Source organism: Neophocaena asiaeorientalis, unplaced genomic scaffold, assembly GCF_003031525.2.
Source record: "Neophocaena asiaeorientalis asiaeorientalis breed wild unplaced genomic scaffold, Neophocaena_asiaeorientalis_V1.1 scaffold30, whole genome shotgun sequence".
Classification (NCBI taxonomy): domain Eukaryota; kingdom Metazoa; phylum Chordata; class Mammalia; order Artiodactyla; family Phocoenidae; genus Neophocaena; species Neophocaena asiaeorientalis.
In genome coordinates, this window is record NW_020174923.1 from 14,944,832 (window position 1) to 14,969,627 (window position 24,796).

Consider the following 24,796-nt stretch of genomic DNA (forward strand, 5'->3'; position numbering starts at 1 on the left):
ATAACCATCTAAGTGGTGATGGTTTATATATCTGTTCCAGATCCCATTCCTAAACTCCTGTATAGCATTTCCAGCAATTTACAAGAATTATCTATGTGGATTTCCAATAGATATCTCAAACTTAAAATGTTTAGAACTAAAGTTATTTTCTCACTCACCTTAACCTATTCTTTATTTTCCATTCATTATCTCAGTTAATGAAATATCATCATCTGCCTGGTCTCCCAAGACAGTAACCTGGGACTCACCAGGATTTCTTCTTTCTTGACCTTTACATCTAATTTGTCACAGGTCCTATCAATTATTCTTGAGGAGTATCTCCCAGATATAATTCCTGTTTTCTTTCCCCATTCCACTGTTACTCATAATGATATAATCTTTGGAGGTGTTGCCAGATTACTCTAAGCCTCAGTTTTGTTATCTGTAAAATGAGGATAATGAGAACATCTATCTCATAAGGCTAAACAAGAAAATGTACATTAAGTTTGTAGTTCAGAAGCTAGTTAATCCTCAATGAATGACAGTCATATAGTTCAGATTCTCAACATCTCTTGCTTTTTACCATGTACTTAAACAAGCTTTTAATGAATAACTTTGCATTCCACACATCCCTCCTGTATACAGTCATCAATGATATGTATCTGATATAATCATTTCAGCCCCTACACTTCTACCCTCATATCTCATCAACTTACCCTACCACAATCACCCAACCTAGTAAGTCCTTATTAACTAGGACAGTTCTTGTCACAGGGTATGTACATGTAATAACATTTAATAAATGAATTAGTGAATGAAAACAGTGAATATGAATTTTCCATTCTTAACTGCAGGGAAATGTTTATAGACTTGGCTTTGGTAGGACAGCAGGGCTACAGGAAGACAGTTATAGGATGCAAACCAAAGTCTTTGAAAATCACTTGAACCATATTATAATAAAAAGAAATGAATCATTTGTTTGACACCTTTCAGGGATAAATTCCTGTTTAAAGGCTTCTGTCATAAACAAGAGGGCCATTAAGTAACAAGACATTCAGGGAAGAAAAACTGTTATTTTCGAAGCTCTGTACACATCACAGGCAAGGCCTGGATGCTGGCCAAGACACAAACAATCATATTCCTACAGGAAGCTGGGGGAAGGGAGAAAATGTGCCTTAGAGCTAGTGTCCAGAGAGGACAGGATATATTTTTTTAAAGACTAGTTTTCCTTTCTTTTAGAAAAGTTACTGAGAAGGCTGAAGTCACACATATCCACTTAGTAACTAAAGTCTTGCTAATGTGACATGTGGGATTTATTCTGTGCAAATAATAACCATATTTTTCTTCATCATTATAAGTATGTATTTTAGCTTACAGAAAACCCAATTCTAACTCTCAAGCCAGTCATTTTCTAAGGAGAGATGGGTTGATGCTCTGGTTCATTTCATCTATAATTTTCTTTTAAAAAATCTGACATGAATTTCCACTTCTGGCGAAGGAGAAACAAGGACTAGATTTGCCCTCCCACCTAAAACAACTCCAGAACAAACATATAAAGCTCTAGACAAAGTATATGAAATGACGGTTTTCAAGACACTAGACACAGGTAATGAAAAATAGTAATCCCTGAGAGATGAAAAACAAATGAGGTAAACCCTATGCCCACTCACAACTTTGCGAAAATTTTCAGACCACTATGGAGGGAGACAGAGCCCAGTCAGATTCTGGCAGACTCCCTTAGTTGAGTAGGCTGAGCTGAGAATCCAGGGAGACCAAGGCAGCCACTGTTCAAAGAACAGAGTACTGGAAAGGAGAGAGCTGTACAGAAATAATTCTGGAGACCTGTGGGGAGTAACCCTTGAGTAATCAGCAGGATAGTGATTAGCACAAGTATGAGGATTGGAGACAAGAGTATCTGCAGCTTACACTGGGCCAGGAATAGTGCCTGCTCCTATCAGCCAGAATGGAAAACCTCACAATGCACAGGACATTGGATAAATCCAGGAAGACCTTGACTCAGTCGTATAGAATAATGAGACCTGTAAATATTGTTCTGGTTCTACTCAACAAATTTTAAAGGCAAGACCCAAAACTGATCATACTGTTTCTAAATAAGTAAGTCACATTCCAGAAAAAAGCTGAAGAATATTTATAGGAATACAAAAATATCCAACACTTGATAAGGTAAAACTCCCGATGTCTGGCATCCAAATGAAGATTATCAGGCAAGCAGAAAGAAGCAGGAAAATATGAGCCATAAGTAAGAGAAAAACCAATCAGCCGAAACTGACCCAGAACTGACCCAGATGTTAGAATTAGCAGAGAAAAGTATTAAAACCACGACTATATTCTATCTGTTCAAAAGGGACAGGGAAGATACAAAAGACCCACATTGTGCTTCTACAGAAAAAAACATCAGAAATGAAAAATACACTAGATGGGATTTGGGACAAATCTGACATTACAAAAGAAAAGATGAGTAACCTTGAAGACACAGTAATAAAAACAATGCAAGGGCTTCCCTGGTGGCACAGTGGTTGAGAGTCCACCTGCCGATGCAGGGGACAAGGGTTTGTGCCCCGGTCCGGGAGGATCCCACATGCCGCGGAGCGGCTGGGCCCGTGAGCCATGGCCATTGAGCCTGCATGTCCGGAGCCTGTGCTCCGCAATGGGAGAGGCCCCAACAGTGAGAGGCCCATGTACCACAAAAAAAAACAAACAAAAAAAACAATGCAAAATGAAATACACAGAGAAAAAAGAGATAAACATAAAAAAATTATTAAAAAAAATAAAAAGAGCATCTGTGAACTGTGGGACAACTCCAAGTGGTTAAGTATAGGTATAACTGGAGTCCTTAAAGGTGGAGGACAAAAAAACATATTTAACAAAATTAATGCACAGAAATCTCTGGCATTCCTATATACTAATGACGAAAAATCTGAAAGTGAAATCAAGAAAACACTCCCATTTACCATTGCAACAAAAAGAATAAAATATCTAGGAATAAACCTGCCTAAGGAGACAAAAGACCTGTATGCAGAAAATTATAAGACACTGATGATATTTAAATAAATAATGGCTATGAAATTTCCAAATATGACAAAAACTATAAACTTACTGATCCAGGAAACTCAATGAGCCCCAAGGCAAGAAACATGAAGAAAATGACACCAAGGCACATCACAGTCAACTTGCTCAAAACCAGTGATAAAGAGAAAAAAAATGCAGCCACAGAATAAAAAGACACATTAAGTACAGAGGAACAAAGATAAGGATGACAGCAGATCTGTTGTCAAAAACAATGCAAATGAGAAGGTAGTAGACCTAAAGCTTTAAATTATGAGAAGAAAAAACATGTCAATCTGGAATTCTATACCCACCGACAATATCTTTCAAAAATAATGATGAAATAAAGATTTTCAGACATATAAAAGCTGAAAAAAATTAATAATTAGTTACCAGCAGACCCATAACATAAGAAATGTTAAAAGAAGTCCTTTAGGCAGAAGAAAAATGACAAAAGAAATGAAGAGCACCAGAATTGGGAACTATGTGGATTAACATATAAGATTTTTTTCACAACTCTTTAAAAGATAACTGACTTTTATATGGTGGGGTTTACAACATTTAGATAAATAAACTGTCTCACAACAGTAACATAAAGGCTCAGAGGAGAGAAACAGAAATATACTATTGTGCAGAAAAGAGTTAACATAACAGGCCTAAGACTACTAACCCTTAGAAAGCCTGCTTACAAGATTGGCCCTTACTGAAGTTTGGGAACGTAGATTTCAAGAGGATTCCCACCATTCCAAGAACTAAGAAGAATGGCTCACTGTGCCTAATTTGTTTGTACAAACAATATTGTTTATGCTGGATACTTGCTTTTCTTCTGGAAGTCTGGAGTTTTGGTTTTTTTTTTTTTTTTTTTTTTTTTTTTTTTTTTCTTTTTATGCTGTACACGGGCCTCTCACTGTTGTGGCCTCTCCCGTTGCGGAGCACAGACTCCGGACTTGCAGGCTCAGCGGCCATGGCTCACGGACCCAGCCGCTCCGCGGCATGTGGGATCCCCCCGGACCGGGGCACGAACCCGCGTCCCCTGCATCGGCAGGCGGACTCTCAACCACTGCGCCACCAGGGAAGCCCTGGTGTTTTTTTTTTAGGCAAGGAGGTCTATGTGACCAGACCCCCATAAAAATCTTGGGCACTGAATCTCTAATGAGATCTCCTGGTAGACATTTCACACAGGTCACAACTTATTGCTGGAGGAATTAAGTGCATGTTGTGTGACTTCACTGAGAGAGAACACTTGGAAGCTTGTGTCCACTTTCCTCTGTACTTTCGCCCATCTACCTTTCCCTTTGCTGATTTTGTTTTGTATCATTCTACTGTAATAAAGGATAGCTATGGGAATGACTATATGCTGAGTACTGTGAGTCCTCCTAGTGAATCAGTGAACCTGAGGGACACCCCAGACACAAGTATTATAAAGGCCTTGAAAAATTTACCAAGATAGACCATATTTTGGCTCATGAAAAATTCTGGATAAATTTAAAAGAATTCATGCTGTTCAAAGTGTGCTCTTTGACCATAACAGAACTAAGTTAGGAATCAACAGCAGAAATATATCTGGAAATTCCCCAGAAATATCCATGAGATGAAGAAGAAATCAAAAAGCAAATTAGTATTTTGAACTGGATGAAAGTGAAAATACAAAATCTGTGAAATACAGCTAAAGCAGTACTTAACAGGGAAATTTATAGCATTAAAATGCCTATATTAGAATAGAAGAAAGGTCTATGTCAATGACCTCACCGTTTACCTTAGCAAATTAGCAAATAAAGAAAAAAGTCCCAAAGCAAGCAGAAGAAAGGAAATAATAAAAATCGGAGTGGAAATAAAACAGTAAACAGAAAAACAACAGAAAAATTAATGAAAATAAAAGATTTAATAAGCTCAATAAAACTGATAAATCTCTAAGCAGACTAATAAGGAAAGAAAGAGAAGACATATCAATAAGGATAGAATCAAGAATGAGGGGTAACATGACTACAGATTAAAAGGGTAAGGGATAACTATGAACAATTTTACACCAATAAATTCAACAGGTTATATAAAATAGACAAATTTCTTGAAAGACACAAACTAATGAAGCCCACTAAAAAAACCCACACGTGACCTGAATAGCCTATATCTACTAAAGTAATTGAATTGATAGTTAAAACCTTCCCATAATTAAAAGTGCAGACCCTGATGGATTCATGAGCAAAAACCAATCATTTAAGGAAGAAATAACATCTATTTTACACAAACTCTTTATAAAACTAAAGAGGAGAGAATACTTTCTCATTACTATGGTATTAAAACCAGACAAAGGCATTGCAAGAAAACTATAACCCAATATATCTCATGAACACAGATGAAAAAAATATAAAAATTATAGTAAATTGAAGCCAATATAAAAAAATACACCATGATTAAGTGGATTTTATACTAGGAATTCAAAGTTGGCTTAACATTTGAAAAATCAATGTAATTCATCATATTAACAAAGCAAAAAAGAAAACCATATGATTATTTGCACAGATATAGAAAAACCACTTGACAAAATCCAACATAAACTCCTGATTAAAAAATAAAAAATCAAACAACTCTTACAAACTAACAATAGTAGGGGAACAACCTCAACCTGATAAAGTGCATCTACTGAAAACCTATCACTAACGTATCTCATGGTGAAAGACTGAATGCTTTCTCTCAAAGATCAGAATAAGGTAAGGATTTCTGCTCTCTTTGCTTCTATTCAACAATGTACTAGTTCTAGTCAGAGTCACAAGATAAGAAAAAGAAAAAGGAAGAAGTAAAACTATGTTTGCAGACTATATGATTATCTTAATGTAGAAACTCCTATGGAATCTATAAAAAAGTCATTAGAGGGGGCTTCCCTGGTGGCACAGTGGTTGAGAGTTCACCTGCCAATGCAGGGGACACAGGTTCGTGCCCCGGTCCGGGAAGATCCCACACGCCGCGGAGCGGCTAGGCCTGTGAGCCATGGCCGCTGAGCCTGCACGTCCGGAGCCTGTGCTCCGCAATGGGAGAGGCCATGACAGTGAGAGGCCCGCGTACCGCAAAAAAAAAAAAAAGTCATTAGAAATAATAAATGAGTTTAGCAAGGTTTCAGGATACAGAAGCAATAGCAAGGTTTCAGGATATTCAGAAGCAATATACAAAAATCAATAGTGCTTCTATGTAATTGTTCACTAGCAATGAACAATTAGAAACAGAAAGCAATACTATTTACAATAGCATAAGAAATATGAAATACTGAAGGATAAATATGACAAAATATGTTCAACCTCTGTACATCTACAAAACATTGCTGAGAGATGTTAAGGAAGACCTAAATGAATGGAGAGATATATTATGTTCATGGATTGGAAGATTCAACATTGATAAGAAGTCAATTTTCCTCAAATTGATCTACAGATCCAATGCAATCCCCATCAAAATTCCAGCAGGCTTTATGGGTAGAAATTTACAAGGTTTCATATGGAAATACAAAGAACCTGGAATAGCCAAAACAATTCTGAAAATGAACAACAACATTGGAAGGTTAACAATACCTGATTTTAAGCTTTATTATAAAGCTACAGTAATCAAGAAGGTGTGGTATTAGCATCAAGATAAGACAAACAGATGAATGGAACAGAAGCAGTCCAGAAACAGATCCATACATATATGGATGACTGATTTTTGACAGTGCAAAGGTGCAAAAGGAATTCCGTAGAGGAAGAACAGTATTTGCAACAAATGATGTTAGAACAGTTGTATATCTACATGCGAAAAACAAAACCCCAGAAAACTTTGATACATATCATGCACTGCACCACATACAAAAATTAACTCAAAATCAATCACAGACCTAAATGTAAAACCTAAAACTGTAAAACGTCTAGAAGAAAATACAGGAGAAAATATTTGTAACTTTGGGTTTGTCAAAGAAATCTTAGATACAACACCAGAAGAACAATCCATCAAAGGCAAAAATTCATAAACCGGACTTCTAAAAACTTCTGTTCTTTAAAAGATACTGTTAAGAGAATGAAAAGACAAGCCAAAAACTGGGAAAACATATTTGCGAAGTACCCATCTGATAAAGGACTTGTATCCAAATTATATAACAAACCCTTGAAACTCATTTATAAGAAAAGAAACCATCCAATAAAAGGGGACAAAATATTTGAATAGACACTTCACTAAAAAAGATATTTGATGGCAAATAATCATATGAGATGATTAACAATAAGCGCAATGTTGTACATCAGATCCCTAGAACTTTTTCATCTTGCATGACTCAAACTTTATATGCCCAATCAACAGCAACTCTCCATTTTCCACTCCCTGCAGGTCTTAGCAACCACCATCCGGCAATTAGTGTTTATATGCAACTGTTTCCCATCCTTAACACCCCGGTGTACTGAACTATGTACAATAAGCCATCGTATTGCTATTATTATATTACTTAAAGCTTTTTATATTATATTGTCTATGACATAGGATAGCATGGTGGTTAAGAGCACAGGCTCCAGAGTCTTCCATATATGAAATGAATCCTTGCACTGCCAATTACTAGACCTGTAACTCTAAGCAAGTTACTTAATCTCTCTAAGTCCCAGTTTCCTTACTACCCCACTTGCATCAAAGCATTGTGAGGATTAAATAACATGTTTAAAGCTCTTAACACTGGGTCTATAAAGAATAAGAACTCCAATAAATGTAAGCTATCATTTTTATCTGTTTAAAAGTGCCCCATTCTCAGCATTTGTCTTAGTGTTTTAAGAAGTCTATTGTATTCTACTAATGTGGGGATAAAAAAGGGAAAAGGCTTATTTGCCTCTTGAAAATAATACTTTGAGTCTCTGAAAAACTTGTATATTAAATTTCAGCTTTCTGACATCGGTCTTATAGAAAAACATTTGTAGAGAAAAACCTGGAATCATTGCTGAGTGGAATTTTCAGGAAGGGAACAATGATCCTTGAAAAATAGTGGAAGAAATAGGGAAAATCCAACTCTCCTAAATGTTGCTACTTTTCACATGTTTCCTCACATTTAATATCTCAAAATGTGGGGAAAGTATAAGAATGGTAAACCTTTAAAAATGTGAAACATCTGATAAAAGAATTATATAACTATGTCAACACAGTTTTGTGCTATTAGATTGTTGGTCTTGAAGGTGAGATTTTTATCGGGGAATCAGAACTGGCTAATTACTTGAAATTTAAGATTAAACTTAAAAAATTAATTAATTGGCTGTGTTGGGTCTTTGTTGCTGCACGCAGGCTTTCTCTAGCTGTGGTGAGCGGGGGGCTACTCTGTGTTGCGGTGTGCAGGCTTCTCATTGTGGTGGTTTCTCTTATTGCGGAGCATGGGCTCTAGGCGTGCGGGCTTCAGTAGTTGTGGCACACGGGCTCAGCAGTTGTGGCTCACGGGCTCTAGAGCACAGGCTCAGTAGTTGTGGTGCACGGGCTTAGTTGCTCCGCAGCATGTGGGGTCTTCCTGGACCAGGGATCGAACCCATATCACCTGCATTTGCAGGTGGATTCTTAACCACTGCACCATCAGGGAAACCCAGATTCAACATTTTTAAAGTGAACACTCAGTGATGAAATAGCTATGGCCGTACAAAGGAAATTCTCCTGTGCTATATTTTATTAGTATCTGGGGAAGTTATTACACAAAAAATCTTTTATTACATACTGCAAGACTGGAACGCTTAGATCATTTTACTGAATCAAAAATGTTTTACAAAGTGTTACCTGAATAAATTTACTGGCATTACGGTTAGTTTAATAAGATTTAGTCACTTTTGGAGAAAATAATGATAGAAAGATTAACTGGGAAGCTATCCTTTAAATCTAATTTAGATCAAAACATAAAAATGGCTTAATAGTTATTTTTCTTTATTGCACTTAAGGCATTTAAAAATATTTTCAGTGATTTATTCTTGCAGAACTAGAAATCATGATTAGAATTTCTTTCATGTTACTCCACAGCCTTTCTTTAAGTAGTGTGTTATTTAATGTGAGAGGTCAATACGTGCCCTGTTAGAAGATTAAATGGTTTATAGACTCTTCTCTTTCCCAAAGGCTAATTTTCCCTTTCAGGTCTTGTGGAGGAACTTTGTTGTATATTAGCCACTGTTTGTGCTTTCAAATTTTAAGACAGATTTACCAACTAAAGCTGGTTTATATAAAAACCAGATCTGTGTACTGATCTGGAGCTACTTTAACAAGCAGTGATCTGCTTTAAAAAACTACAGCTAGACTACTCCAAAAAGTATAAATCAGTTTTCTAGCAGACAAAGACATCCAGTTTGAGTACTGCATTTTCAAATTTTAGGGTACTTTGCAAAAGAGCTGGCTGGAGGTGAGAGGATCACCTCATACAACTAAAGCTTACAATCTACCCTAATATTTATATATAGGCAGTTATGTGTGTGCAACTTTATTTCTGGATTTTCGATTTACCTAAAAAGAAAGAAATTTTATCTTGTAAAAATTAAACAATGACCAGTAAGATAGAAAAGACTGATGGAAATATTCCCTTGTAAATGTGAGAGCTAGCCAGGCAATGATCAAGATGACTAAGCAACCTCAGGGATGTATGACTCAGTAGGCTAATGCAAGATTATTAGCTTCATGACATACATCTTAGCCATCTTCAGAAAGGATTCATTGTTTTGGAAAAGTAGGGGACTCACAAATGGCATGAAACACTGATTTTATTTGATAAAAATTCAATTTTTTGCTTTGACAAAGCCAAGTTAACTGTGTCAGGGTCAATTTCACATCAGTTCTGCCAATGAGTCAGACCATCATTTGCACATACGCCCCCAACCTAGTATCTATTAAAGCAGCTATTAATTAAATCCAATGCCTGTGAATGGCCATTTATGTAACGGGATTTAGTAAAAGTCCTAAGGAAACCAACACATATTGAGAAATGAAGTTTCAATTAGGAATGTATAATCTCTTTAAGCAGAATAGTGCGATGATGATTTCATATCAGGCAGGTTCCAGAGTCTTATCAATAATAATCTGTTGTTAATTTACCCCAAGTAGCTACTATTCAAAGTCATTATGCTATGATTTGCTTTGTGTATTTTTTTTTTTTTTTGCGGTACGCAGGCCTCTCACTGTTGTGGCCTCTCCCGTTGTGGAGCACAGGCTCCGGACGCACAGGTCCAGCGGCCATGGCTCACAGGCCCAGCCGCTCCGCGGCATGTGGGATCTTCCTGGACCGGGGCACGAACCCGTGTTCCCTGCATCGGCAGGCGGACTCTCAACCACTGCGTCGCCAGGGAAGCCCTGCTTTGTGTATCTTAACTTCCCTTGGTTCCATTTATATATTCTTTCTTCAGATTTATTACATTTATCCATAAAAACCAACATCCTCTTCTTCCCTTTTACTGGACAGTAAACAGTTTCTTTCTTTATCTGGGTAAAAAGAGATTCCATTAAGGTGGTCAGAGAGAGTGAGAGGTTTCAGGTCTAGCATGACCCCACATTTACACAAGGTGATTAAATTAAAAATGGACCCTGAAAATAATTTTAAAAACTTGACTTAAAACCTTTAAGATTTCAAATTAATATCTGTCAAGGACATTAGGCTTTGGGACTTAAAAGGCACATGTAGTAGGTTAACTAGCTGTATACTCTGCATTAGGACACAATCTACTGTAACTATTTTGTCATTAGAGCTCAAGCTCTTGGACGGTTGACAGCTAGAAATCTACTGACTTGCTGCACTAAGATCCTGGACAGTGCACTTATGTGACCTCCTCCCCACTGTTGGGCTGGGTCTCTGGAAACATCAATTTTGGGAGAACAGTTGTTCAAAACAGCTGTCTTGAGAAGTAAAAAAAAAAGACTTTTTACTAATGAAGCAAATGTTAATGTTAATACTGAACTTGAAGATCCAAACTGTAGCTCATGGGTTACCTCAGCAACTTCTGCTTCAGCAGTCAAAAGACTATTATTATGATCAAACAACTGCAGTTATTATTAAGATAACTGTTAAATGAACTATGCCTGTACTATTAAACCATGTTCATGAATAACTTCTAACCAACTCTCAAACTACACTTTTCCACATTTCTGTAAACAGGCTGCGTGATCCTTAAAGGCATAAAACTTATCTTCAGTTACAAGGATATCCTCTAAACCAGTCTTTCTTAGTGTGATCTTGGGACCCCTGGGGCTTCTCAAGACACTTTCGCGGGTCCACAAAGGCAAAACTATTTTCATAATATTAAGAGATTATTTGTCTTTTTCCACTCTTATTCTCTCACAAGGGTAGGGTGGAATTTTCCAGAGCTTACATTAACACTTAATGTGTCTACTATTAAAAAAAAAAAAGAATAGGTATTTTAACAATTTATCAGTTCTAATTTAATATGGTAAATATCAATCAATACAACTCATATAACACAAGCTTTTTAGGGTCCTCAATAATTTTTTAAGGTGGAAAGAGGTCCTGGGACCAAAAAGTTTGAGAACCACTGCTCTGAACAAAATAGTGCAGGACTGCCTGTATGAAGGGCCCAATAAATGCTCGCCATCTCGTCATATATTTCAGTGATTTTACTTCAGATAATCTCTGTACTTGAAATCAGTCAGTTAATTTAGTACCCACTGGATATACTACAGTGTACATGACTACCTTCTTCTGAAGATCCAGGGTCATTTAAAACCGGAATTGTGATTTAAAAACTATTTCATAGGACTTGTTTGAGTTATACTTTAAAATACAGAAAGATATACCTCTAATGTAGAAAGAGATACCTTAATGTACACTAAAAAATGTTTTCAATCACATTATTACTTTTTTGGGGTAAAGCTGTTTTACTTCAATCATAACCAGAGTTAGCGGAAGATATAAAACTGAAATACGACTGCAATTTGTATGTTCCTTAAAATAAAAGTAGAAAACATGATGTGACATGATTTTTTAAAATTATACCAGGAAAACAATATGATTCTGTTTCTATAGTAAAGTGTACTGTTTTGGATATAATAACCACAAGTTATAAAGGCTTGCCAAACAGGTCTACAGAAACACAAGGAAAATCTGTCCAAGTTTGCTTTCCTTTCTTGTTAATGTCTAAGCTACAGAGTTCATTTGTAAATAGTAATCAAGATAACATGTTTTTGAGGGAAGGTTATTGTCTAGGGCTTCAAAGTTCTAAATTAAAGTATGCTAATTTTAGAAGATAAAATACTGCTTAGTAAACACCCTGTCTCTTATGGATTAATACACTCAACTGGATGGCATGTTCCAACCCTCTGGACTGCTAAAAGAAAACTTATTGAAAGAAAAGACAGCTTTAAGGAACTGAAACACTAATACCACAGCACACTCATCAACGGACAAACTCCATGTTTAAGTATTAATGTAAGCAGTAAGTTGAAACCCTATCTGCAAGGGATATGACATTAGTTTTGTTAGGAATGCATTATTCAGGTGGAGAGCTTCCTAAAGATTTAGGTATGCTTTGGAAAAATCTTTGGAGGCACTTTGGTTTTACTGAATGTTTAGGCTGAAGCTCAGTGAAATGGAAAAGATTTTCGTTGGATTCTATACACAGCTGATATCTATGTGTAAACATCAAGCTCACCAGAATGTATCCGTCGAAGACCTTACTAAAATCTTTAGATACTGGAAGTAGACATGTGTCATCAAGTATCAATAAAACCCAACATGAAGAGTTCTCAAAAATACATAGCTGAAATCTGTCATTAATTTTGTTTTTGATGTAGTATAAAATCCATTATTCAATGACTAGCAAAGCAGAAAATAAAATCAACAATGTCAGTATGTTTTTCAGTAATGCAATGCAAGGTGATGCCAATGTGGCAGATTTTCAATCAAATCTGAAGGTCTATATAGATCAATAGTTATATCCCATCTTCTTTATTATGGTTATGCCTTCTGGTCATGGCACAAATAATTCAGTTGGCCTGTGAATAAAGTTATTCAGGCTTTGGACATGATCAGTATAGCAGCACTAAAGTAATACTTGACATAATTCCACTTTCTGGGATAAGCAACTAAGATGTGGCTAACTGAAGAAACGGCAAGCAGGATGGATAGGATTGGGAACTAAAACCATGACTGAGGCCATCAACTCACCACTGTTGATGGGAGGTATGGTAATTGTAGCAATACAACTAATTATTTTATGCTCCTAGTTTCTGAGCCATCAGTGAAAAATGGTCAGCATAATGACTTCCAGAATGGACAGCAGGCATGTTTGAGTCCCCTCCTGTGTGAGTTATGCATGTGGCACTACACAGATTAGAGTAGGGCACAGGACAAGGGGTGAGGAGAAGAGCAAAGCAAAGATGCAAATAATCTATAAGATAAAATAAATAATGCACCTGATGTAGTAGAGCTATGGATTACTAGATACTAGAGAAAGCAGACCATCTGTTAAGACTATCACAGACAGTTTGGTTCACTTGAACAAACAAGAGGCACAAGCAGAGACACCAATAACAGGCCTCTCAACTAGACTGTGGTTATAACAAAATGAAAAGTCTTCAAAAACATCAGGTTCCTGACTGCAGAAGCATGTAGCATGCACAAAGGGTGTAAAGAAACAGGTGTCTGAATGGGAAAAGGATAAGTTGTTTAGATGTTGCCAGGACAGGACTAGAAGCACTAAAATTCTAAGAAAATAAAAGTACTGTATGTCACTAGAAATGGCCACTAGAATGTAAATGAAATGCATTCTCTAGTGAAACAAATTAGCAGCATCAAGTTCACCTGCAATAGGGCTAGGGCTGAAATTGGTCAACAATTACTTCTAAAACCCAGGACCTTAAAAAGGTTATTTCCCCATCAACCCCAGCCCTTTCCACTTGTTTTCTTTCAGAATTTCAAGGAATCAATGCTTCCAACTGTTGGTAATTACACTGCCTTTCTATGATGATGAGTACAATGTATTTGTGTTCATCTTTCTCTCTAGATTCAGCAGAAATGAACTGGTTACATGCTCACTTAAGGGAGGCTTAAATAGGTGTGGAAATTGGAAACAAAGGAACTTTTTGCCTACTGCCCATTTCCATTTTCCCCTGGGCATCCCCATGCAAAGCCCTCTTGTGGTTCTAACCTCTTAAATCCTGTTGTGTGCGAGCACCGGCCATGCTCTGTCTTGGCATTCGAAGAGAAGTTCTCAAAGGTGTATGTCTCTGCTCATCCAGGTAAGCGAGGTCCTCCAAGTGGGTGGAGCTTGTGGCTGATAAGACAGAAGAGTTTAGTCAGAATACCTAAGTTTAGGAAACTGTCAGTTAGTCTGTATCTCCAGACTTCGGAATCAGAGCAGATACATTTACTGAGAATTTGCTCAACTCAAAGTCCTCATCAGTGTCTGGAACATGTGCCAGGAAAACATGTCAAGAGTTGTCTGCGGCTCCTTCACTACTATCAAATGCCTGAGCTTATAGAGAATACTAGCAACAAGTTGGCAAACACATTAGTACCTGACAACAAAGATTATTAGTTTTTGCTTCTTTTGGGTCACAAATCCCATCTGTATAAACATCAGTGCAGAAATCTGTTCCAAATTATATTAAGCTAGAAAAGAACCATGAAGCTCTATTTTCAACATTTCTCATTCACGGTAAAGAATGAAATATGAAAACATCCTAAAAACAATTTTCACATGTGTGTATATATATGTATATAATGGAAAGGCGGGCACCTGGGACAATGGACAGAGAATTGCCAAATAGCATTTAGGGAACTGCCAATGTCCATGAATTCCAAAGAACGTGTTGTTGCTCTCTGAAGATGAAGGTCAAGCAACAGTGGCTTCCCACTGCATCTATAAATCCTTTAACCCCTAACCTAGCCACGAAAGAGACAGAGAAAATGGCAGAAGATGGGGGTAAAACGGCACTGCTACATACTGAGAGCTATTGAGTCCAAGAATCAGGAAGTGCTGAAGACAAAAAGCTTTTAACAAGAAAGAAAAAAACCCCCAAACTTCCATCAGAAAATGGTTATTTAGAGCTCATACGTGATTAATTAAACCGTTAATTCAATCTGTTGCCAACTATGTAAGATACTGTGCTGGGGGTTAGTTCAGTAATTCCATGAGAATTATTTACTGAGAGACTCCTGTGTGCCAGGCTCTGTTCTTGGTGCCCTCGCTGCCTTCATTGCTAGTCTACCTCTGTGATATTTTGGAGTGGGTGAAAGGAAGCAAACTGAGATCACTCTTGGCTGCTGAGCTCCAGTGAAGCAATGTCCACATCCTCAGTCAAGGTAAGACATAACAGTAACATAAAGAGGGCTATGATAAATGGCACAAAGTCAGTTACAAAGTGCTCCATGAGCTGAAAAAGAGAGAGAAAAGATGGAGAAAATCGAAGAGAGGGGGAGGAAGAGAGAAAAGAATAAGAACAAGTGCAAGAGACGTATATTCCCCTCACCCTTCGATTACCCCAACTGTCTTATTTACCTGGATCTACTGGAAACCCACACAAAAGGAATTTATCCAAATTATACATATAGTTTCTATAAGGAAATAAAAGTCTTTGAAAGCTAGTCCAGGGAACTTAAACCAAGAAAGGGAAGCCAAATGACACACCAGAGAGAGGAAGAGAATAAATATCAGAAGAATAAAAGATAATCTCGATTTCTGCATTCTGAAATTAAAACTATCCAGAATAGATAACTTTCTAATCTCTTATTTAAAAACACTGGGGACAATTACACCATCCCCACTGGTTCTAATTTGGTTCTGTGAATTAGTTCTTTCTTATGTTTCATACAATCCCTCCTGTTTTAACCAAAGTCTATTTTCTTTTGCTAGGTTCTTTATCCATATGTGTGTAGCTACCAAAAAAAAAAAAAAAAAAAAGGGGGGGGGCAGCCCCAAGAACTCCTGTCCCACAGAGCCCTCCTTGGAGCTCAGAAATATTAGCATCAGCTGAGCATGGCCCCTTCACAGAGATGTTTGTTTCAGCTTTGTGGGGCCTCTCCCCCAAGCTTCTATGGTTTAATCATCCCAACCTCTTCTCGTTTACAGGCTCAGAAGTGGTAGCTGCTTTCTGAAGTTGCTAAGTCCATGATATCTCAGTGTTCTCTTTTACCTTTTCAGTTCTTTAAAACCTAGTTAACAATTCTTTATATATAACATCTTCTGTTAAAATATCTGTGTGGTTTCTGTCTCCTGACTAGCCTCTGGCTGAGATAGCATAGAAAATAACCGAACAGCAATTCTTTTACTATGTGATGTTGATAATAAAGCAATATCACAGAACACAGATGTAAAAGATGTTTTAAAGGCCATCTAGACTAGAGGTCAGCAAACTATGGCCTGTGGATGAAATCTGGCCTGTCGCATAAAGTTTTACTGGAACACAGCCTTGTCTCTTTGTTTAAATAGCTGTTTACCATAGAGTTGAATGGTTTCGACACAGACCATATAGCCTGCAAAGCCTAAAATACTAGCTGACCCCAATCTAGTCAGATCCCCTCCTTTCACAGTTTAGGAGACAGTGAAGTCATTTATCTACAGTGACTCACTTGTTCACTGGAGAGCCAGGCCTGGAAACCAGCTATCTTAACTCTCAATCCAGTGAGCACTATTTGCATTGTACCCTCCTCTCCTTTTAAACCTAAACAAATCTAATTCTTTCTTAAAAAGCGTATTTTTCATTCCTTCTTCATCTTTGTCACTTTCCTTCAATTCTCTGTATTTTTATGGTTTCAAAGAGCAGTGATCAAACTTGGGCAATAAAGGCCTTGCCAATGCATAGTAAGGTGCCCTGCATGTCACAGACCAATAAATCTCTGCACTTCAAAATTTTCTGCAGAAGAAACAAAAGAACAAACAAAAGTCCAAATTTGTTATTTTTTTAATAAGAAAAATACTTATAAGGTACTTTTTAAGCTGATAAACTGAAGAGTAATACGAAAAGACCAATGACAATGAGAATTTTTTATTTTCTTTTATTCACATTAAAACAAAATTCAAATAAAAACTAACAGCTGGATGAGTGATAGAAATTTCTGGTTATCATTATGGCAATATTAATGGTACATTATATGATTTTAAAGCAAGGTTCTAGCAGGGTACTTTTACTAAAATGGTTCTATATGCTAACACACTAAGATGGTTTGATATGTTTTAATAAAAAGAGAATATATATTTCATTAACAGTAGGCAGAATGATATAGAAATACACAACATGAAGTGGAGCAAAAAGCTTTGTTAAAAAAAGAAGCCTAAAGTCTTTCCTTTTTATACGTTATATCCATCTATGAATCTTTTAAAGATTAAACTATGGGAGATCTATACTTGGAGTATAGATTTAAGTTAAATAACAGTTACACAATCCATTTTAATTTCTTTGTATTAAAAAAATCTTCTGGCACAGCCTTCGTTTCACAGGTTCAACTTCTTATATTAAATGAAGAGCTACTGACAGCTTTTATAAAATGTAAATGTTTACTGTGAACTTAACAAGTTTTACTAAACTAAGCTTTACCATAGTAATTCCTAGAAAAATGAACATCAGTTGTTCTATTGCTTTTTTTCACAAAACCAAGAAATGTAGTAAAATATATTTTGGAATCAGCACATTTCTCATTTCAGATAAATGACATTAGAAGAAAAAGAAAAAATACTGCAATAACCGAACTGAAAAACAGGTCAGTCCTTTACAAGTCCAAATACTCACAGGCAAACTGAACTAAGGAAAAGCAGAAATATTCAATATCAAGCACTATAGCTCTGAACCAGCCAATGGGGAACTACTGCTTTATTCTAGACTGCAATTGAGTTATGGTTAGTGTTACCTAAGTCTCTTAAAACATTCATTCTTTTTCTTATTTTGGCAATAATATCTTTTTCTCTGATCTCTGAATCTATCACTATTTTATCAAATAATCCAAAATAATTTCTTTACTGCCTCTTTTCCTTATTAAATTGTTTTCCTTAGTTTTATTTTCAGTTTCTTTCTGCTTCATCATTTTCAAAATTCTTGTCCCTTCAAATATAGTATTTAAAGACTTAGCAGACAAATACTGGAAAGATCAGCCAGGAGATCTGAAATTCTATGCGCTGTGGCCTTTGTTTCACTAATTGTACGTAGTTGTACTCTCCGGCGTAGTCACATGACTCCTTTCTATTTGCAAGCCAATTTCTGAGAAAAAGTCTTTGTCATACTTTGCCAAACATCTCACTCATTGTCAAAATTTGCTCAGGCTACACTTTTTCTGCTTCCCTGATAGATCCCCCAGGCAGAATTAATTGCTTCTCCCTTTCAGCAACCATATACATATATGGCTAATTAGAACTTGTGTTATTCAGCTAATTGTTTACATGTCTGTCTTCCCTTACTAGATTATGGTAGATTCTTGAGGGCAACTAGGAAATGTCTGATTCATCTCTGATAACTACATTCCTTTAGAGTAAATCAGAGTGCCCTGCACGTAATGCTCAATACAGAACTAAATTCCAGGCTAGTCCTACTTAGATTTAGAAATCTGTCTGGCTCTATCCTCACCTTCCTCATTGCTCTGCTTAATGTTTAACAGACATCACTATGGTAATATGCTTGGCTCCAATGATGTTCATAAAATCTTTCTTCAGGTACTGCTGATCCTTTACTTTTTTCTATAACACATATCACTTTCTACTGTATTGAATACTATATAAATTACTTATTTATTCTGTTTATTTTACTTTCCCTGGTGAGAATGTAAGTTCCACGAGGGTGAGAATCTTTGTTTTGTTTATTGATGATTCTCAAGTGCTTAGAAGAGTGCCTGGCATATATAGCATATGCTCAATAAGTGCTATTCTAATGACTAAATAATTGTATTTAACATACACGTTGTGTTTTGCCTATATTTAAACAATCAATGAATAACAAATTAGGTTTTGTCTCACTGGGTTATCTGAAAGCTAAGGATGAAGGAGGTGGCTATTAACAACAATGCCTTGTACATCATCATCCCATAAAAACACCAGTGATAGATCTATAGGGACACATATATTCCCACCTTGTAGTGCTACTCTTACTGTGAAATTGTCCTGGCAATTTTTTGGAGATAATTCTGTCAAATTAAATCAATATTATAATATTTAATGAACACTTTCTAGATACAAATATAAGAATTAATCAGGTAAGTTGAAGTGAACTGATGAAATAGGAAAAACAAGTCAACAATAAAAAGTTTTATGTAAAAAGAAAATGCTTTAAAAAAGTAAGCCCATAAAATCTGTCATTAAAAATCCTTGTTTTCAGAGAAGGAAGAGGGAAGTGGAAAAAGGGAGCATATATTTTTCTGAGATTTCATCAGATTGGAACAGCTGACTCATTTACAGAACATTTAACTGACATACTTTTTGAATTTAATACACAAGTGGGCAGGAAGAAATCCAGCAGATGACATTTGGTACAAAACATTCCAGAGGCAACTCTGTATTACAGAGTTTGGAATCAGTTTAAATTGTTTCTTCTTATATCAGTTGCCACTAATGCAAACAGATTTTAGTAGCACAATTGCCATTCTGGCTGACCTGAGCAGGGAGCCTGGAATGACACTTTATGTTTGCTACAGCCTGGGCAAGAAGCCACTCTGCTGTTCTTACACCCTTGGTTCATAAAGCCAACATTCTGACTGCAGAAAAGCCCGTTTCTGATTTTATTTTTTTTGGTAAAATCTTTATTACATTTCCAATTGGATTCATTTAAATCCCCCAGGATTCCCATTTTGCATTTACCTGATTCTTAAGATCCTTCTCTTAGGAAAATGTGCAGCACCAAACATTAAGAAGCAGATGGTGAGAGTTTATATTTTAACTGACTTCTGTTGTTTGCATGTTTCCCTGATAGACTCTTCATTTTCACACAAAGCACTGAGGACAGCTGTTGTAAGTGAACATTTCCTGCTTCTCATATCCCTCCAATTCATTGCCAATCTCATTTTAAGACATCAAAGATGACCACAGACAGCCTACTCTGATAATTTCTGCCATGCAACCACAAGTCCACAAGGGTTCTCTGCTTCCTTCCAACACAACAGGCTTAAAAATATGCAATAGTGATTTACATTTTGAAAACAATAAAAGACATTTTTTATTTTTTCATATTTTACGATTTTAATTTAAAGGTGCATAAACTTCTAAATTTATTTTCAGAAAACTGAGCTGCTCCAGGAAAAACCCAACTTTTAATGCTAGACTGCCAAAACTCACCTTTAATCACTTCATCATTCAAGATAAAAGTTTTTATGTTTTCAGTAAATAGTACTATTTTCATTTGTGGTATATGGAGCTTTTAATTGGTACATTAACTTTAGACTTCACTTGTTTAAGAATCTTTATGTTGCTAAAGGTATATAGCTAAATCTAACTGACCAATATATTTATTCAATCAGACCTACTTTAGTAATCAACAAAAAGTACATGATTGTTTAAAAAATTTCATTACATATGTTACTTCAATACACTGTAGTGAGTTAAAATCTCAGAAAATATTAAAAAAATAAATCACTATAAACATTTTATATGTGCTGACTCCATTCCCTGAAAATAAAAGTGTTATAAAAGCCACACATCCTTTCCAATTCTCTTTAAAATCAAGAATTATGGAATAACACAGACAGTTTTACTCTTCAGAGTTCAATCCAGCATCAGCCCCATATAATTCCTTGACAATTTCCTGGTCGTGACAAATGTGGTCCTGTAAAGATGCCACAAAGCTCAAGCTAAAGAGGATGCTTCTCTTCCCCTGCTGGGGAGAAGTCTATAACACAGCAAGGACCAATTAAACAATTAATTCCCTAGGTTTTTAAAAATGTGATGAAAATGGTATTTTCATATCATTATTCAACATTAATTGGTCTCTAAAATAAATAATTATATCACTCATACTGAGATAAAGTTTAAAAAAGAAGGAAATTTAAAAGCTGAGTTTGAACAAAGCTTTTTATTACTGGCATTCATCACTCCCCAACCCCATTCATATACTAAGAACAATTTAATAAGTAAAATATACTGACTCTTTTCCCTATTTCAAACTCATCTCATATTTGAAATCATCAATCATTCTTGTTCACCAAGGAGATTTGAGTATTTGATCTTCCCCCAGCTTGGGGAACCACTTCTACGTACATTAGAAAGTAAAGGAAAACATATATATCTAGAGCTAAAATGAGAAGAGAGGACCCTCCTGAGCTAATACAATTTACTTTAAAAACTGATTTAGGTATCTAATCACTTAAGCTACTAGAGATTGTGGTCTTATCAAATATTTACACACATTATACAGTTAGCAGGTGAAAGTAATTTTGTCCTTCTACATTCTGGAAACACTTTCAACCTATAATCTATTGAATTTTGAAAATAATTGAGTCGTTTGGTTTACTTTCCTGCCTCTGTGTGAGGATCTGAAACCATGGTTTCCAGATACAGAACATGGTTACAGATACAGATACATGGTTTCCCATACAAACTACTCCTTGACCTATGACTTGCCCTGTAGGCAATAGCAGGTCTATTTGTATTACATTCAACATTGACAAGAAATAATTCTCTGATGAAGTATTTTGTTCAACATAGTCAGTAAGTGCTCCTCCAACAGTATAAAATCCTATTCTCCAGGACAGATCTATTGAAGAAGCATGATCAGTACTGCTTAAGAATCTGAAAAATCTCTGCTAGCCAGAAAGGCCAGTGTTATGAGATGACCACTGTGATCGATGAAAAACTAATCAATAATTAAGGTTTATCGGAATAACAATTTAGACTAATATTATCCCTTTTATTTATGTTTTAACATGAGGGAGGGTAGAAGGAAAAGAAGAAGGAAGAAAGCATTTAAGTATGTAAGGAACTATTTTTCAGTACTTGAGTTAAAATAAACTTCAATAACAAAGAAAAATCAGTGTTTTATAATACTTGATATAAAGTTTTACTTTCTGTTAAAATGATTTTAAAAAAATGGCACCAAAAGCATGGTCCACAGAAGAAAAATCTGCTAAATTGATGTCATCAAATTTTTTGTGTTTCAGATGAATGGATAAAGAAGATGTGGTATATACATACAATGGAGTATTACTTAGCCATAAAAAAGAATGAAATAGTGCCATTTGCAGCAACATGGAAGGACCTAGAGATTATCATACTAAGTGAAGTAAGTCAGACAGAGAAAGACAAATATCATATGATACCGCTTGTATGTGGAATCTAAAAAACGATACAAATGAACTCATTTACAAAACAGAAACAGACTTAACAGACATAGAAAACAAACTTATGGTTACCAAAGGGGAAAGGGAGGGGGGAGGGAAAACTTTGGAATTTGGGATAAACAGATACACGCTACTATATATAAAATAGATAACCAAAAAGGACCTACAGGGTACTGTATTCAGTATCTTGTAATAACCTGTAATGGAAAAGAATCTGAAAGAGCATACAAATATATATGTATAACTGAAACACCTTGCTGTACACCTGAAACATTGTAAATCAAGTATACTTCAATAAAGGAATAAAAATTTTAAAAAATTTTCTGTTTCAAAATACATCAATAAGAAAACAAAAAGATAAGCAACAGAGTGGGAGAAAATATTTTACAAACACATCTCTGATAAGGATTTGTATGCAGAATATACAACAAATTCTAACAACTCAATAATAGGAAGACAGACAGCCCATAAAAAATAGTTATTTCACCAGAGAAGATATATGAATAGCTAATAAGCACACAAAATAAACTCAACATCATTAGTCACTAGGAAAATGCAAATTAAAACCACAAGACAGCATTTCACATCTGCTAGAATAACCATAATAAGAGGTAAGACAATAACAAATGGTAGACGGGAGGTGGAGAAACAGGAGTCTCCACACACTGTGGGTGGTGCAGTCGCTTTGGAAAACAGTTTCGCAGTTTCTTAAAAAGTTAAACATAGATTTACCCTATGATCCAGCAATTCCAATCCTAGGTATCTATTCAAGAGAAATGAAAATATATATCCGTTCAAAGACTGGCACAAGAATGTTCATAGCAGCAGTATTCACAATAGCTAAAAAATGGAAAAAACCTCAATGTCCATCAACTTGGTGAATGGACAGATAAAATGAGGTAGAGACGTACAATGGAATACTATTTGCAAGAAAAAGGAACAAACTTCTGATACACCTTAAGTAAATCATCCAGTTTTTGAAGTTACTTGGATATTTTTAATCAACACTAAAAATAGGTATTTCTTCAAAGATCTAGTGATGTCACCTAGGACTGCTATTTCTAAACCAAAGACAAAGGAAAACCCTTTTAGAAAGACAAGAGCTTAAATATATACTTTATATGTATTTTAAGTTGAGGTATAATTTATATACACAGTGTACATAAATCTTAAGTATTTAGCTCAATAAATTTTTATCTATGTATACACCCGTGCAACCACCATTCAGATCAAGATATAGAAGGCTCCCTTAATTGATATTCCCACCAAAGGTAACCCCTACTTTAGTTCTTCACCACAGAAGTGCCATAGTTTTGTCTGTTTTTCTGAACTTTATATAAATATACATACTTCATAAAGTGTGTACTCTCCACGATGTTGTCTATAGCAGTAGTACATTCTTTTTCATTGTTGTACACAATTCATCAAGACTGTTGATGGACATGTGGATTAATTTCAGCTTTTGGGTATTATAACTAAAACTGATATGAACATTCTTATATTTGTCTTTTGGTGAATATAAGGACTTATTTTTGATGGCTAGTCTATGCAGGAGTGGAATCGCTAGGTTTTAGATAACATGCACATATAGCTTTATACACCTTTAACAGATCTTGCCAAGCAGCTTTACAAAGTGGTAATGCCAATTTATTAATATACCCCCATCAGCAATGTATGACAATTCCAATTGCATCACATCCTCATGAACACTTGGCATTGCCATTCCTTTTAATTTTTTTAGGTATGGGTATAATGGTATTTCATTGTCAAGAACTGTGAAGGATCTGATATTTTATCCTACTTGTAAGCTAACAAGCCTGGATGCTTGAGGAAGAAGACATGAGACATCTAGGTCATAGATGAAAGACAGTTTATTACTCAGAGGAGTAACAGTAGCCAGAGTATCGACATTGTGTCAGTTATGAGCCCCAATTCCCACAGGGTCATACAAAGAGGGCTCGGTGAAACTCGCACGTGCATATGGTTGTATTGCAAGAGAGACCCTCTGTGCCTATAGACTAGTTTGCATTTTCTAGGATTTTACATAAATGTAATCATATAGTATGTACTTTTTAAAAATCTGGCTTCTTTCACTCAGCATTAACTATTTTGAGATTCATACATGTTGTTGCAGTATCAGTTCATTCTTTTTACTGCTGGGTAGTATTCACTGTAAAGATATGCTTAATTTGTTTATCCATTCACCTGTTGATGGGCATTTGGGATACTGACAATTTGTGGCCATTACAAATAAAGCTGCTATGATTTGTGTAAATCTGGGTAAGAACATATGCTTTCATTTCTCTTGTATAAATCTTATTGATTTTTGACCTCACATGTTTCTTACATATATTATAATCACATGTAGCTATATAATATATATTATATATATAATATCAATATTATATGTATAATATATATTTTTTAAAGAATCATAATATTAACATTTTACTAAGAAGAGAGGGAAAAGTGGCTTTTCCTTTTGTGTTTGAATCTGAATTTTTATTTTATATATATTATATAATATATATGAATCTTTAA

At 35.6% G+C, this 24,796-nt stretch overlaps 1 protein-coding gene across 1 annotated transcript in view; it reads right to left on the bottom strand.

Moving 5' to 3' along the window:
* The window catches only part of TANC2 (tetratricopeptide repeat, ankyrin repeat and coiled-coil containing 2), a 308,377-nt gene that overhangs the window by 106,044 nt on the left and 177,537 nt on the right, over positions 1–24,796 (bottom strand). Inside the window, exon 7 of the mRNA XM_024761041.1 lies at positions 14,154–14,279. Within this exon, the coding sequence (XP_024616809.1) occupies positions 14,154–14,279 (126 nt within the window). The remainder of the gene's footprint in view (positions 1–14,153; positions 14,280–24,796) is intronic.